The sequence below is a fragment of the Apium graveolens genome, chromosome 10, assembly GCF_009905375.1.
Source record: "Apium graveolens cultivar Ventura chromosome 10, ASM990537v1, whole genome shotgun sequence".
Lineage (NCBI taxonomy): Eukaryota > Viridiplantae > Streptophyta > Magnoliopsida > Apiales > Apiaceae > Apium > Apium graveolens.
The window spans coordinates 17,137,822-17,155,483 of record NC_133656.1 but is presented as its reverse complement, the minus strand read 5'-3'; the positions used below and the strand labels follow the sequence as shown (position 1 = coordinate 17,155,483).

The window sequence follows — 17,662 nt, the reverse complement described above, 5'->3', positions numbered from 1 at the left end:
TTTCGGGTAAAACTGAGAACCCGTCTTTTCGCGTATATTATTAGCGGGAGGTAATTGTCTTTACCCGTTTCGAGCATAATAAACGCGGTAGCCAACCCATTCCGCGGAAAAAAACCACGGACCACATAAATATTTTTTTTAATCCTGGCCGTCCAGAAAGTGATGTGTTGGTTAAGGGTCCCTACCACATAATTCTCGAGGAACGGGACACAAAAAATATTGATAAATAGATCAAATTATCACTATTCAAGCAAAAAATGCCCAAAATGTCGCTTTACAGAATAAAGGCCCAAAATGTCACTTGATAACGGGTGTTCGTGTACCGTTTTGTAAATAGTACAAAAACGTCACACGGAGTAACGTTTTGTGGTTAAAAATATATTTATTTTTGTTGCTTTTCTACCAAAACGTCACTTTATCTTCCGTTTTGTATATATAAAATAAAATAAAAGTACCAAAACGCTACTTTATCTACCGTTTTGCATATATATAAAAAAATTAAAGTGTCAAAACGGAACACGATGTACCGTTGCGTAAAGGTAACATGATGTACCGTTTTAAAGTGACATTTATGACCATTTTTTTCAAAAACGATATTTTGTACCACTTTTAACTCTAAAGTCATATTTAGACCGACCGTCCAAAAAGAGTGGGGGAAAGAAACACAAGCAAGGACACAGGCTGGAGTCGAGACGGCAGAAAATACAGAAGGGGGATGGCAGCGTCAATATTAACACCGACTCAGCGATACGCGGCCGGAGGTTTGTTGAGTTTGAGTCTTCACCAAGCTCAGACGCATCAGACTCAACTACCTCAACAACAACACAGAATTACTAATAGTACTGGTGACTCTGTTTCTGATGATCCTCAGCTTTGGGTTCATCACTCCTCTCATCTCCTTCGCCCTATTTTCAGGTTTCCATTAATTTTTAATCTCATCCAATTATTCCAACTGTGTTTTCTTCATTTTTTGAGTTGGAAAATGTTACATAATGACTTTCTCCTGAGTTTTTGTTTAATATTCCACTTATTTTTCAGGTCAACCCCTTATGCTTGTTTAGTACTACCTTATAAACATTTAAGAATCAGAACTGATTTGTGGGTGTAGATGAAACTGAGTGTTTGGTGCATTTTTCAATTAGTAATTTATATTTTTGTGATCAGATTCTTAGAAATTGATGAACAAGCTTGGCTTGGACTTGAGGAAACTTCCATAACTTCTTCTGTTAATCATCACGCTGAATCTGTATGTTCTCTGCATCTTTGCTTCTACATAAATAAGTTTCTCTGTGCTTCTACAATTGAGTGCTTGATTGGGTTAATTGAAAAATAGGAGGGGATGGAATGAAATTTGTACCATTGTATCTGTAACATGTTAATAGCTTTCATTCATTTCTCTATTTCATTCCTAGAATTCTAAACTACGACTCAAACTCACATTATGATGAAAAATTCTCCATTTTCCATCCTACTCATTTTCCATACAAGCTTCAGAAAATTTGTAATCCCTCATCGTTGTTTGATTCCCTTTTGCAAATCTTGTTATTCTTGGATTTGCTCACAATTTGTGATTGTTTCTTTACATGCATTACACGAATCATGGTTCTGCATTTAGTGTTGTTTTGGCTAATAATCTATTGCACGTATTACAATAGTTCTTGATGTTGCTTGCCGAAGAACGTGGTGACACTTCTTCCGAAATGAAAGATCAGGAGCATGCATTGTCAAAAGCTGTTGACCATATGTCATCAAGTATCGAATCATCAACGAATTTATCATCTAAAAAAGAACATCATCGTGAATATGAACAAGCATGCCGGGATAAATTTTCTGATGCTGTCCAGCCACAGCTCAAAGTGAAAGATGACGAACCTCTGAATCAGCAGGATGCCGAAGGCAAGCCATTTATTTCTGAAGATGCATCGTATGGGTCTGGCAGTAAATCTTATGCAAAACCCTTTAAAAATTTGACAATGCTTGCTTACCAGAGAAAAGTTGTAGTTCTATATGAACTTCTTTCAGCTTGTCTGGCAGTAACACCTGAAGTTGGCGAAAATTTAAAACGGCGAAGAAACGGCTATGATGCTCGACATCGTGTGGCTCTGCGGTTGCTGTCAACCTGGTTTAGTATTGAGTGGAATAAGATGGTCAGTTTTCATCTACTTAATATACTAAGCTTCTTCTTGTGTTTCACCAACTTTATTACATCCCTCTCGAAATGGCATGGTCTAGTAGAAATTGTCTGATGCATAAGTGTTGTGTTCAATCATTATTGTAGATATAGTTTACTAGTGGCACTTTTTGTGAACTTGTCATAAAAGAAAGAGCTGAATGTTTTGTGAAGTTAAAAGCAAAGCAAGTCTTCCAAATCAAGTTGCCGGGCTTTCAGCTACAAGTCCTTATTTGATTGAGACAGTTTTTAATTGAATGCCTGTCATTAATTTGTATTGTTGGGAGGTACCCATGCGTGCAGTTCATCGTAAATCAACTATAATCTGTTTCTGAAGTAATTCCATTGTAATCATTTTTTCCCTTAAATAAAAATGTACTTGGGCAGATGAAACTAAGAATATAGGTTTCGGCTTTGAGCAACTAGAATTACCTAATAGGCCAAATATTAACTTTTCTGCTTCCCATGCTCTCTTCATCTTCACTTTTTCTTACTAAAAAACTCAGGGTGATTATTTAGTTATGTTTTTAAGCCTTTAAATTTATGTATGCAGAGAAGTTTCAGGACACTATAATGTCTACCAATCTTAGACTTGGGCACATACAACATTAAGGTGGTATAGCATGTACTACTTGCAGCATTGTAGTAATTATCAAATAAACAAAATTAAACTACAGAAGAATATCCCTGAACCCTTAAGAATCCCTATTATCATTCCTAAGGAATCTAACAAGCGAATACAGGTGTTTGTGCAACTTAGAAGATAAGGCCTGTCTTGTCTTTTAGTACATCTTTGGAATTGCGTTAACATTTCAATTTTATCTCTTATACATAATGAAATATTATGTCTTCTTTTATTTAGACTAATTTTTTATGTGATGGTTTTTCTTTTTACAGGAAGCTATTGAGACAATAGTTGCTACCTCGGCAATGGCCATATTGAAAGAGGCAGAGGCTAAGCAAGAGGAAGGAGAGACTCCTAAAAGTAAATGGGCTAAATGGAAGCGTGGAGGTATCATTGGTGCAGCAGCTGTAACTGGAGGAACCTTAATGGCGATTACTGGCGGTATAATGTTATCTCTATTCTGAGGATATTCGTATTTATTATATTTTTGTAACAAAGCTTTTTAAGGGATCGGAGAATTTTAATAATCAGCTTACATGTTATATAACAGGTTTAGCTGCTCCAGCAATTGCTGCAGGATTCGGTGCTCTAGCCCCTACTCTAGGTACCATTATCCCCGTGATTGGAGCAAGTGGCTTTGCTGCTGCTGCAACTGCTGCAGGAAGTGTTGCAGGCTCTGTTGCAGTTGCTGCATCATTTGGAGGTGAAATTTGTACTCTGTCAAGTCGGAGAACTGTGTTTCTTGATATTATGCTCCATAAGTTTTCTACTGATAGCTGTTTGGACCCTAGTAGGAGAGTTAACCTGCCGCCTGATGTTATGCCTCTGGGTTCTACCTTAGATTTTTAGTAATTGTGATGCACCCTGAGTGGTTGATAGACACTAATAATATTCTGGTTGGTGCAATGTGTACTGTATCAAACTTTTCACTCACTCTAAACTGGAGATAACAGTGGGTCTGTTGATATTTGATGCTAGTTCTCGATTTCTATATGTTTCAGCAATACATGGAATTATTTATTAATATGTGGAGGTAAAAATAAGGGGAAGGAAAACATTACATTTTGTGTACTGTATGTACTTCTAATAAAATCTGTGTTCATGCTTAATTTGATCAACTTAGCTGCTGGAGCCGGACTAACTGGGACAAAGATGGCTAGGAGAACTGGAAGCATCAATGAGTTTGAGTTCAAAGCTATAGGAGAAAACCATAACCAAGGCGTAAGTATAGTTCTTTTGCTTAATGTCCAGACTCCCTATTTATTAAGAGTCCTTTAAATTTATCGCATGCACATTCTTTTTGGGTATGGTGTGAGAAAGAGCAGTGAATTGTGTCCGGGGGTTGGGGTGTTGATGTTGCAAGTGTTTTAACTTTCTTGTATTGTTACGTTTCTGATGTCTTATTTTTATAAAGCAATATTTACTTTTGGCACCTATAGCATTTTTAGAAACAAAAGGATTTACATCACCAATCCTTCTTCTCCCAGAGGCTAGCTGTTGAAATGTTGATCTCGGGATTTGTTTTTGAGGAAGAAGATTTTGTGAGACCTTGGGAAGGACAAACTGATAACTCAGAAAGGTATGATCCATTTTGCCGCCTTTCCAGAAATTAATATTTTCCTTGCATTCAAGTTTTCCCCTGGGCTATTATGAAAATTTGTTGAAAAATGCTTTCAGAAGTTGTGATAAAAGAAATCTGTAAAAGATTATGTTCTCCTAGGTCTCATATTTTTCAATTTCTATTTTTGGGGAACTTGTCAACTTAAACAATGAATTTATAAAATAATGTGCTGCACACAGCTCAAGAATGTAGTTTATTGGATGAATTTGTATAACATGCTACTTGGTACCAATTCTGTACTGCCCTTAATACTGGGCTCCCACCACGGACTCAGGCCGTCATGATTTACTTGTATGCGCCATTAAACGATAAAGTATTACACATATTAAAATATTAATAATTCTTACCTTACATCCCAACAACCCAGCACCCCACCAAGCAGTTTCATCAATATAAGTTCTCACTACCCACATACCTAGGGCTGTCAAACGGATAATTCGGATACGGATCTGCCTATATTTGTATCCGGATCCGAATCTGAAAATTCATATCCGTATCCGAATTCAGAAATATTTAAAGAATAATATCCGAATCCGGATCCGACGGATACTATCCGGATACGGATAATATCCGGATATGGATAATATCCGGATCCGAATCCGATTTTCAATCAGATTTTTTTATTTTCATATCAAATTCAAAAAAAATCGAAAAAAATACAGTAAAAATTAAAATTTTATTTTTAAAAATTAAAGTAAGAGTTAAAGCGATTTAATTCTATTTTAATTTATTCAAAAATTAATTTTTATTTATCTTTTCAATATATTTGTTATCTTTAAATTGTTGAACTCTAATGATTTTTTTATATATGTCAATACTGTTTTTACAATTATATAACACACACTATAAAATTAATATAATAAATTTTAAATTATATAAATATTTAAATATAATATATTTATTCGGATTCGGATATTATCAGATACGAATAATGCCTATATCCGTATCCGCAATCGTCGGATTCGAATACGGATAATATCCGGTTTGTTTCAGATACGGATAATATCCGCTTTATTTTGGATACAAATGCGGATTTTTCGGACGAATATCGGATTTTTTGAATTTTTTTGACAGCTCTATTCTTACCACACCTCCCTTCAGTCCAATATAGCAACCTTTCCATTTTGAGCTTGGTGCTTTACCATGCACGACCTTTCAAGTAATAATAATTTGCAAGAATGAGCGAATAATGCTTAGCAAAACTACTATCAGATTTTAAATAATTAAAAAAATTCAAGATTATAAGTAATTTACTCGCAGTACCAGTACCACTTTTATCAGCAAAGATTACCATGTACACAACGTAAAGACAAGTCAATTTGTGTAGATGAGTATTATGTTTAAAATGTATTACGACTTTATGGAACTTATGAATGTTGATTTGATATTATTATCTCTCAGCAACACTTTAGATAAATAAAATTTGGGAAAACGAAAAGGAACTGATGAATGTCAATTTGTTGTCTTTCAAACTGACAAATGTCCAGAACTGACCACATTTTGAAATGATAAAATACTACCGTCGTTCCTGCTCAAAAATTACCTAGAACTTAATGAGATTGGGTAGTGATAATAGTAAAATGAATATCTTAAACAACGATAAAAGAACTGGAAAGATAAATAGTGAATTAGTGATGACTTGTAATATTATGTTCCTTGACTGTTGAAGCCTGTAGTTTGCCTATAATAATTTATTTTCGGTGGTTTGGTAAGTTAGTGGGTTAATCAATTTGAACCTTTAGACTTTTTTTGAACATTCATGATATTGTATAACCCCAATAATTACACCGGCCTTCTACTGAAAGTAGTCTGATTATCCATGATGATACTGGGTAGATAATCATCTCAATACATCCTATTGTGAATTTTTACTGAATCTATCTCTCCAACATAAAAAGTGACCCTGTGATACTGCAAAGACATGCAAGGAATAAAGTTGTGTAAGATAACGAGAGTAATCTTTATTTACAGAATTCTTATCAAAACATCTCTTTAGGTATGCACTGCAATGGGAGTCTAAGCATCTGATTGCTGTTAGCACTGCAATTCAGGATTGGCTGAAGTCAAGTACATCATCCCCCTCTTAACTATCTAATGGAATAGTAGTCTTTATGTTGACAGTTCCAATACCTACTGCAGGACTGGCAATGACGCTGATGCAACAAGGTGCAATGATGACTGTGTTAAGCAGTCTTTTAACAGCATTGGTGTGGCCAGCAGCACTACTTACTCTTACTGATTTCATCGACAGCAAATGGTCAATTGCGGTAGACAGGTTTTTTATTAGACTAGAATTAGACATTAGAGAGAATAACTAGTGTGATTGCTGGATTCCTTGTGGTGTGAGTGCGGGCAGGAGTATTAAGAAGTTTCTTGTTTCTTTTCTTTACCAGTCAGAGAAAAAATGAAGTTACTCATTGCAAAATCAAAGATACGGTTAAATAAAATTGTGACAATATTTGCAAGTATGTAGGCTCAGTTTTGTATCTAATCAAAGTACTGGATGTGTTTTTTGACCTACTCTTTACCTCCACTTTAAATAAGATTATTTTGAAGTTAAGCCAAGTATATATTTGATGGACCTTAGGTCAGCAATCCCAAAATAATATTGCAACCTTCCATATTTAAGGGGCAAGAGAAGTTATATCTAATATTTTCCGTGACGAGAAAATCTATTCTTTATTTGTCCCTTTCATCTGGTATCCTTTTAAAAGTTATTCTATAAAAACATTGGCAGATCTGACAAGGCTGGAATACTGCTCGCTGAAGAAGTTTTGCTGAAGGGATTGCAAGGACACAGGTTAACATTCCTTTTAATATTACGAATATTATTGTTGATTGCTGTTCGGGAAAAAATCCGAAACTAATAAAATCGCAACTGCACGGGCGTACGCGAGTACGGGGGCAAGTACGGGTCGAACCACAAAGAATGTGAATCAAGTTTTTAATTTATTAAACTAAGAAGAACAATTAACTAACACTTAAAAATATCACTTTTAAAGATCTAAAGAACGAATTTCATTGGCTAAACATGAATATCATGGCATAAACATGTACTTTTGAGCAAATAAACTCACAAGTATTTAGAGTAAAGACATCAATTGACTCCAAATCAAGTTTCTTTCAAAACCTTAAAAATATTTCACATTCATTTTACCAATTAAATCAACTCTCAAAATCATATGGATCCTAACTATACGAACTCCCAGCTCTACTTGTGTGGAACGTATGAAAATACTCATAGATACATGATATTTGAGATAATCAATAAACAAACATGTAGTAATTAAAGCGCATATACCATGATATCGGGTCTCTTTAGCCAACTACATCCATCCCTTAGTAAGGGCTTAGTTGAACATCATCGAGACTATCATAATATATGAAAATAAATAACTCATACCAAAAATCGAGACGAACTTGAAGTTTTTATTAATAAAATCTTGGATACAAGTGAGAAGAGAAATACAAGAGATGAGATGTGTGAGATGTAAGATGTGTCTATATAATGAGGTTAAGGGGGTCTATATATACTAAAAATCTACACATCAACATTACTTACAGATATCTCCTAATTGATTTACAACGATCTTCATGATCACGTGTTTGCTCAGATTTCCCTATTTAAAAGACTTCTCGCTTGATTCACCATGATCCTGCTGACTCATGATGACATAACGCAATATTATGGCTTAGTGGCTTAATTCATTCCATTTATCGGCAAATCCCGAAAAATCTTCTTTAATACTTGCACAATCAGAAACACCGCACAACCAAGCGTAAAAGGGGAAAATAACGTACTAACTAATTAAAATATTACACTAATATTATATAATAAAAATATGTTATCAAATTCCCCCATATCATAACGAAGCTCGTCTTCGAGATTAAAGAAAAACCTAAGTCACCGTCGTAGGAATCACGGGTACTTTTAGGTGTACCAACCCGTTAAACTCGTAGACGATCTGCACAAGAGGAATGTTCTCCTAAGGGTATACAGAAGATATACCCATAAAATCTTTACTACATTGGATTGTTACTCTATCTCCTAACATTAACTGGTGTTAACTCAACTAATTTTAGAAAAATATGTGCCAAAGACGCTTATCATAATACAAGCCCACTTGCCCCACTTAAACGTTGCCAAGACTTTCAAGATGTGTTTGAAATCGGTCAATGCTGTTTAGAAGTGGATGATACATTTTTTCTTTTTCAACCAATATTGAACTGACTCGATTTCTATCAAAACAAGTGTCTTGCCAAATTTACCTTGTGCTATTTTTTCTCTTTTTTTTGTTTGTTTTTGTTTTTTTAATTGACCGTGCAATGTCCGTTTTCTTAGGCTTTCTATGTTACCCATGTAACGCGCTTTGGGTCAATGACTCCCAAACCAGATGGTCATAGGGCATTAGGTGTTGAGACACCCCTAAAGACTTAATTACTCGAGTAACAAAGGCCACAAAAAAAAGACTAGTCAATTTACCACTTACAACCATTTTTTTTCTTCTTTTTTTCCGCAAATGCATGATTCGACATTGTTTTAACATGTGAGTCCTCCCTCAGGTATCGAAAACAATCTTCCCAACAAAGACCTTGTGAATAGTGTGTGACGGAATTCAAGGCAAAACTTAAGTGTGACACAAGTTTGTGAAGATTACTATGCTTAATAAAATTCAAATCGTTTATAGGCACTATACATATAAGATTTTTGAAAAACAGTCAACACCAACTAATAACTAAGGTCAAGAGAGACAACCTAGCTAACTTCCTAATTTTTTTGTATTTTTGCGTTTCATTATATTTTTTCATTTTTTTTATGTTTGTTTTTTTTAAATGAACAAAATAACAAGATCAAATCTACTCACAACTAACTTGGAGTTCACAATCATTCCTGTTTAAAAATATGGAAAAATCTGTACAAAACAAATTATACAAAATATACATGTCTCCCCATGTCAAGTTTTGACTACCATCCAACACCTTGTCTAACTAGGCCATGAAGTCTCTCCCAAAATTTATGCTTACACTTAACCAAAAAGTGTTCTAGATTAGTTTAGTCGTCATCAAAAGCTTGACCTTGATTTTCAAATTCAAGGTTGTAAACCTCAAACAGACATTCTCCCTTATTAGATATTCTAAACCGAGTAGGTGCGTCCTTGTGTTGTTGAAACTAAAAACTACAGTGTGTTTATTGGTCCTGAACAATAAAGGGTGAGTTAGTGTCATTGGCCATTAGGAAACTAAATTGATAAGTGGGAGGAAAAAGTGAAAGTCTACGAGGCTTTACAATGAAAGCATTTTCATTAAATTTAGGTACCTTCCCAATTCATCTCGAACCTAGGGCCAACGTCTAATTAAATTTTAAGGGAGTGGAAGGGAATGCAAGATGACGAATTATGGTTTGTGGGCCAAGGAAAGGGTGATGAAATACCTCACCTTATCTTGATATGGTGGTTTTGCCCTTAAAATTAATTAGATGAAAATACAACACCCAAGAGTTAATAACTAAACACAAAAAATGTTTACACTAATGTGAATGGTTACACTAATGTGGTACGTACCTTTGGGTTCTCCAGCAATCGCCACATTTTATATGAAAAATACAAAAATGAAAATAAAAATCCTAAACAAGATGTGCTCTGTATACATAAAATGCATGATGCGACACATAAGTTTATATCTAAAATATAATCTAAGTTATATTTTTATATTTTTTTTATTTATGTAAAAACTAGGGGAATAAAAAGAATACGTGATATAGCTTTGCAATTATTTTCGTGAAGAAGTAACGCAAGCCGCAATTAGATAAAATTCCTAATAAAAGAAGTTAAATTACAAAAATATTTTTATTTTATTTTCTCTTCTTTTACGATTTCACGTAAGAGAATTAAAAACAAATAAAAAAAAGAAAAAAAAAAAAGAAAACGAATAAACACAATAACAAAAACTAACAATTACTGGGACGGGGCTGTAATTTAGATACTAGTGGACATATATCTTCACCTAAAGAATAGCGAGGTATATTAACAACCTAAGTTAGTTTTTTTTAATCATTAACACGGCTACAGGACAATAGAGGAGCTTAGTCGCACAATTTAGTACATATTAATTACAACTAACGTGGACAAATAGATCGCCCAAGTAACGCAAGAAATAATTCTTTTTTGGTCTGCTTTTAAGAAAAACTAAGAACAGATTTATTATTTAAATACGTAAACTAAAACCTTGAAAATCACGTTCCCCGGCAACGGCGCGAAAAACTTGCAGGGGAAAAATCCGAAACTAATAAAACCGCAAGTGCACGGGCGTACGCGAGTACGGGGGCAAGTACGGGTCGAACCAAAGAGAATGCGAATCAAGTTTTTAATTTATATAACTAAGAAGAACAATTAACTAACACTTAAAAATATCACAAGATCTAAGGAACGAATTTCATCAGCTAAACACGAATATCAAGGAATAAACATGGATTTTTAAGAGCAAATAAACTCACAAGTATTGTATTTAGAGTAAAGACATCCAATGTCTTCAAATCAAGTTTCATTCAAAACCATAAAATTATTTCACATTCATTTTACCAATTAAATCAACTCTCAAAATCATATGGGTCCTCACTATACGAACTCCCAGCTTTACTTGTGTGGAACATATGAAAATACTCACATATACATGATATTGGAGATAATCAATAAACAAACATGTAGCAATTAAAGCGCATATACAATGATATCGGGTCTCTTTAGCCAACTACATCCGCCCCTTGAAAAGGGCTTAGTTGAACATCTTCGAGACCATCATGATATAAGAAAATATATAACTAATACCAAAAATCGAGACGAAATTGAAGATTTTATTAATAAAATCTTGGATACAAGAGAGAAGAGAAATACAAGAGATGAGATGTGTGAGATAATGTAGACTATACAATGAGGCTAAGGGGGTCTATTTATACTAAAAACCTACACATTAGCATTAATTACAAAGATCTCCTAATTGATTTGCAACGATCTTCGTGATCACGTGCTTGCTCAGATTTCCCTATTTAAAAGATTTCTCGCTTGATTCACCACGATCTTCTGACCCATGATGACATAACGCAATATCATGGCTTAGGCCCCGTTTGGTATTGCTGTTGCAGACAGCTACAACAGCTTTTTGCTGAAAAGCTGTCAGAAAGGTGTTTGGTAAATTCTAAAAGCTGCTGTCTGGAAAAACGTTTTTGGACTAAAAGTTGCTGTTAGCAAAAGTATGTCCCCCATGCTTTTGGAAAAGCTGTTTTCAACTTTTACGGAAAGTAGCTGTCAGTTTCACCATCAAACCTTCTCAAAAACATTATTTTTATATATTATATCTCAAAATATGCATTAATTAAAAAAAATTACCAAACAGTCATTTAATTTTTCTGACAGACCAACATTTTTTCTCAGAGCACAACAGTTTTTAACAGCACTCCCAAACGGAGCCTTAGTGGCTTAATTCATTCCATTTAACGGCAAATCCCGAAAAAAATCTTATTTAATACTTGCACAATCAGAAACACCGCAAAACTAAGCGTAAAAGGGGAAGTAACGTACTAACTAATTAAAATATTACACTAATATTATACAATAAAAATATGTTATCAATTGCCGAAGAGAGATAGAAGCGAAGAAAATAATTTTTTTGTTATTGTTTTCCTTATTTAATTTAATTGGCTGTTTATAATACACCTTGGATGTGCGTACTTGTTTTAGGCCTGTGACATTAATTGGGTTTTCACTTGGAGCAAGAGTAATTTTCAAGTGCCTCCAGATTCTGTCGAAATCTGAAAAGAATGGTAATTTCTCTGCATAATAAACGAATGTGCAATTTAATTCTGTGCAACTTTCTAATGGAAAATAAACTGTACTTTCAGCCGGGCTAGTAGAGAGAGTTGTTCTCCTGGGGTCGCCTATTGCTATTAAAGATGAAAACTGGGAAGCGGTGAGGAAGGTATTTCACTGCTACTGTGTATTTTTTAAAAAGAATATTTTAAAGCATTTTAGTAAATGTTATTTGCATCGGTCAATTTTTTCACATTACACTCAGTAGTTAGTTTTGGCTGTTATGCAGATAGTGTCTGGTAGATTTGTGAACGCTTATTCTACAGATGATTGGACGCTTGGAGTTGCCTTCCGTGCAAGGTATTTACTTTCAGTTCAAGTTTACATTTGACGTTTTCTATTGTCGTAAAAACCTTGTGACTTTACTTTATTAGTTATATTAATAAACATATTACCTCGTTAACTTAGGGACTCTACATATAATAACACAAAAATTTGATGAGAAACATTATAGTTTGAATTCTGAAAGTGGTGTATGCTCATTTCGAATCTATTCTGGGTGATGATATGCTTATAGATAGGATTTGAAGAACATTATGCTGAATATGATGTACAATGTATATGTGAAATATCCAGCCTTCAATAGTTAGTTATTGATTCTTTGGCAGTCGTGAGTGAGTCTCATCCACTGCTGACTTGTTCAATGTTACACTCAATAGTGTTGAGTCCCACCATATATAATTTCTCGTATAACATATTTCTGGACAATCTGTTGCAGATTTGATAATCGCAAGTGTTTTGTTCGCTATCAAATTACCAAAAAAGATGGCCAATCTCTGTTTAAAGTTATATTTGCATATTGTGGTTTTGATTTACTTTTTCTTGATAACTAATAATCTTGCATTATGTTAGTGCATGAGCTTTCCTTTCAGTGATGTTCATGCTTAAAACTTTTGATAGTAGTTTCCTTTGTAATGAAAAAGATACACTGGGAACATTTTCGACCTATACAATTTGTTAGAATACTGTATGGTTAAGCCTTACTATATATGGTGAAACTGGGACTTGATACACTAGAATACCCCCGTCTTTTCTTTTCTGTAGTTTACCAGCAATACGACTTTCCCCACTTCGCGTTTTTCATGCACTTTTCTTGTGCATATAAAAGAAATCCTTCCATTTTTTCTCTCTTTACGTGCAGAGCACTGATATATGCATATTGTGAACTAATACTATCATTTTTTGGCAGCCTTCTTTCTCGAGGACTAGCTGGAATTCAACCAGTTGATGTCCCAGGAATTGAGAATGTAAGTAATCAGACATCCTAAGATATTATGTTCTTCATCAATACATGAATGTAATTGATTGTTCCTCCACAGGTTGACGTAACAGAAATGACTGAGGGTCACTCCTCTTATCTCTGGGCTACCCAACACATTCTGGAACAGCTTGAGCTTGATTCCTACTATCCTGTTTTTAATGCCACAAGTATGAAGCCGGGGAAGGATTCATCTTCATCATAAAAAAAAAAAAAAATCAATGTAGGAGGTTTTTGCTTCAAAAGACCACATGGTGGGTTGACCGTTTATGCACATAGTTGCTACTTTTTTTTTTGCTAATTGATTACACACGCACACGACCTCCCGCAAGGGGTACAAGAGCTCAACCACTACACCAAAACTTTGCCAGAGAAAACTTCAAAGTAAGAGCCAGCTCTTGCAATTACTTTAACTAAATTTTCAGGGGTGGATTTAACTGAATTTTTCAGGGGTGGAATGGCTGTAACGTGTGCATATCCTTTTTTAGACATTAAATGGTATGTTAATATTAGCAATTTAGAATTTAGTTCAAAGGATAATTAGAAATTTAGAATATTGAAATAGAGGATAATCAATATATATTTGTAGGTTTAACTCAATGTGTTGTATTTGTGTTTCTGGTATGGTCTGTTTGAGGATTTTAGAATTGACATCAGGATACCTTACAAAAAAAGGAATTGACATTGGGTGTATTTTTGGTCTATTTTATGAGTTAATTTCTTTGGAGTACAATTTTTTTTAGAGTCCCGAGTCCTTATATATTTTGCAAGTAAAATATTGGTTAAAAACTTAAAATATTGTAGAACATGTTATTTTATGAATAATGTTCAATAAACATCATTATTTAAATAAAATCTTACAAATCTCGTACATTTAAAAAATAGAACATCGCAAAATATATTGTTCTGTAAAACATTCTTAGTTTGCAGACATGTTCAAATTGTAGAACATATATATTCTACTTGTAAAATATATTAGATATGCAAGTTTTTTGTCAAAATAGTAATATTATTATAACATGATTCGCAAAAACTCTTTTCAATAATATTTTAAGTAATATTTTAATTGTAGAATGTATATGAATTTCAGGATTTCAAAGAAACAGAGTGTATATATATATATATACTAGTCATTGAACTTGCTGCGTTTAGGCATTTAAATTTTGTCTTTTGTTTAGTTAGTTCGATTTGTATTGTTAGTAACAGTTTTTTTTTTATTTCCGAAAAAAGGTTAATTGGTTAAACTGATAATTAGAACTTATAAATATATTTGAAACTGTTTTTATTATCAAGATTGAATATCAAGAGATCATCATTCCAATTTGTACTATATGCATACATGTTTATACCAAATATTGCAAAAATGGTCATAAACGTTTAATTAATTGTATTCGCTCCGTTATGGCGTTCAAAATGTAAATTTGCAGATTCTAAAAATATTGAATTGTCATTTGATATTTGAAAAATATAAAATTGTGTAGTCCGATATTATTAAATTTGTAAATTTTTAAAATAAATCTGATCTCCAAAGATATTATGTGTACATTATATATTTAGGAATTAGTAATTTAATATCTTTTTAAAATTAGTAAAAATCCATAATTTCATAATGTATCGAAAGGTTTGGCAAAACACAAAACTGTTATCAAATGTGAATAGAGTAGCTTAATTTTATTATTTACGTGTTACTAAAGTTTTGTAGTGAACTTTTTAAAATTGTGTTACTGTTTTCTACGTACCTTACTTGAAAAATTTGATAACGGTGGTAAAAGTATTCAGAGACAAGATGACTTGATGGATTATTACGGGATAAAAATCATACCATTCGGTTATCTTGCAATATGGTGGTTTTGAAAGTTTTTGCATGCAAATTTATAATTCGTATGCCATTGAAATAACATACCCTTCTTCGCACCAAATAGAAAACGGGGCTGCATTGTGCGATTAGGGTTGTGCGCGATAAAAAGGCTTCGTGACTTGATTATTATGTTGTTGCAAATGTAATGGAATCAAAATATTTGATCGAAGATGATTCAATAGCAGTGAACATTAGTACATTTTTTGGGTCTCATACGTACTTTTTTTGTTTGGTAATTATTTTATTTCGTTTGTATAGATTATGGATACACGGAAGTTGGATTGTCGCTAAATTCTTACATGATAATGGTTAGATTTGGATATCGTGTGTTAAAGTAAAGTTAAATTTGTGGAATCAGCAGGTATATTAGCGGGTGACACTATAACATTTCACAATAGCGATAATGACCGATTTTAAATATTTATGTCTTGGAGACGAACATTGCATCCACAAAACCTGAAAATTTATTTTTTAAAATCAATAAGAATGTCATGTTATAAACAAAAGCTCAATTTTTTATTATGAATATTTTTCAGAATCGTCTTTGACAATATCTTGACTTTAAATTGAACTTTTCATTAAACATTTATTTCGCGCAGATAATTATATGATACTATATTAAATTTCAATATACACGATTTGGTGAGATCAAATGATTACATTAGATAATTCATGTATCTATAATTTTGAATTATTTTCAATTAGAGGTCATCTTTTTTAATACTTTCTATAATTTATTATGTATTAAATTAGTATTATGTATTAAATTAGTACTGTAACACTTATAATTCACATTATAATTAGTTTTGTAACACATAAAATTTATATTGTTATAAAATTAGTATTGTCATAAAAATCTTTTAATTGGGCCATAATTTAGACTTGAAATTATGTAACAATAGATGAGTTGAACATCAAAATCTCAATACACTAATTCCAAAATAGGGATGCTCAGTTGTTTAAAGAGGAGATAACTATATTTTTGGTCACAGGTTCGAATCCCACGAGAAGAGAATTTATAATTATGTCTCCTGAGTCAGAGTTTGACGCTTAAATACGATTTAACTTAGTTCACGTGATTTACATGTTATTACATAAGTCCGTAGGGTTTACCCAGTGCACACTCAAAATGATAGCGGCTGTGGGTTAACTATGATAAAAAAAATAGTATAATCAGTGTGTAATTCAAGGCATAAGTGTAGCACGATGACATAAGAATAATTTAGGAGATATTAGATATCTGAACTATATACTTATTATTAATTACTTATTAAAATGTAAAATTGTCAACATTTGAACTGTAGAAGAGTAATAATTTATTCTAGTTCAAACGTTATTTTTAGAAGTAGACAATATTTTTAAACTATATAAGAATAATAATATATTTTTAGCTCGAACGTTATTTTTAGAAGTAGACAATTTTTTTAAAACATGTCTACTCCTACAAACCAAAATTTATAAACGCTCGAGCAAGTTTCGAAAATAAATTAGTATATTGCGTTCTGCGCATATATGATACTACCCTATAACCCGTGCGATGTACAGATTGATTTTAATATTCGATAGTTTTTAATAATATATTTTATAATATAATTTTCAATAGTTAAAAAATAAATTGAAGAATATAATAAGTTATAACAATATATATTTTATAATAATTTGAGACTTAACTGAAAATAAATAATATAATATAATATGTTGTTCACAGGACCTGAGCCCTGAACGGATAGAAATTGTTAAAATAAAGAACATAAAAGTTTAAATATAATAAGTTGTTGACGGAGTTCGAACCCTAAATCCATGAGAACAGTTTAAATATAAATATAATAATATTTTATTATTGCATCCAACGATTCTCATCTTTCTGACTTTAGATCTGACGGTTGTTATTTGTCGTACCAAACAATTGTACCGAGCAACTGACTACCAAATAGAGGGTGTTCTGCGGGGTTCGAACTCTGAATCCATGAGAGCAGTTTAAATATTAATATAATAATATTTTATTATTGTATCCAACGGTTCTCATCATTCTGACTTTAGATCTGATGGTTGTTATTTATCGTACCAAACAACTGTACCGAATAACTGACTATCAAATAAAGGGTGTTTTACTTATAATAGTATAGTATGAATATACAATGTCAACGATAATGAATCGCCTACTTCAAACATCCTTGAATATATTGATATATATATCTATTCTTAATTAATGTCTCAATTTATATTAGAATTTATCATAACTCACATTTAATTTTTTTTTATATGAAA

The 17,662-nt window shown here is 32.8% G+C and overlaps 1 protein-coding gene across 2 annotated transcripts; it reads left to right on the top strand.

Annotated features, from left to right (window-relative positions):
* The first annotated feature begins 644 nt into the window (after nucleotides 1-644).
* Nucleotides 645-14,229, top strand: LOC141689891 (transmembrane and coiled-coil domain-containing protein STS1-like). Of its 2 annotated transcripts, XM_074494397.1 has the most exons (16): nucleotides 645-915; nucleotides 1,165-1,246; nucleotides 1,656-1,896; nucleotides 2,035-2,147; nucleotides 3,068-3,236; nucleotides 3,346-3,498; nucleotides 3,919-4,016; nucleotides 4,283-4,374; nucleotides 6,413-6,483; nucleotides 6,556-6,691; nucleotides 7,154-7,216; nucleotides 12,150-12,232; nucleotides 12,311-12,387; nucleotides 12,508-12,578; nucleotides 13,468-13,525; nucleotides 13,598-14,229. In XM_074494397.1, exons 1-16 carry the CDS (start codon nucleotides 716-718, stop codon nucleotides 13,739-13,741), a joined length of 1,851 nt encoding a protein of 616 aa, XP_074350498.1. In that variant the 5' UTR covers nucleotides 645-715; the 3' UTR covers nucleotides 13,742-14,229. The 2 variants fall into 2 exon arrangements, with proteins under 2 accessions (XP_074350498.1, XP_074350497.1); XM_074494396.1 differs by having other exon boundaries at nucleotides 1,656-2,147.
* Nucleotides 14,230-17,662: the final 3,433 nt, after the last annotated feature.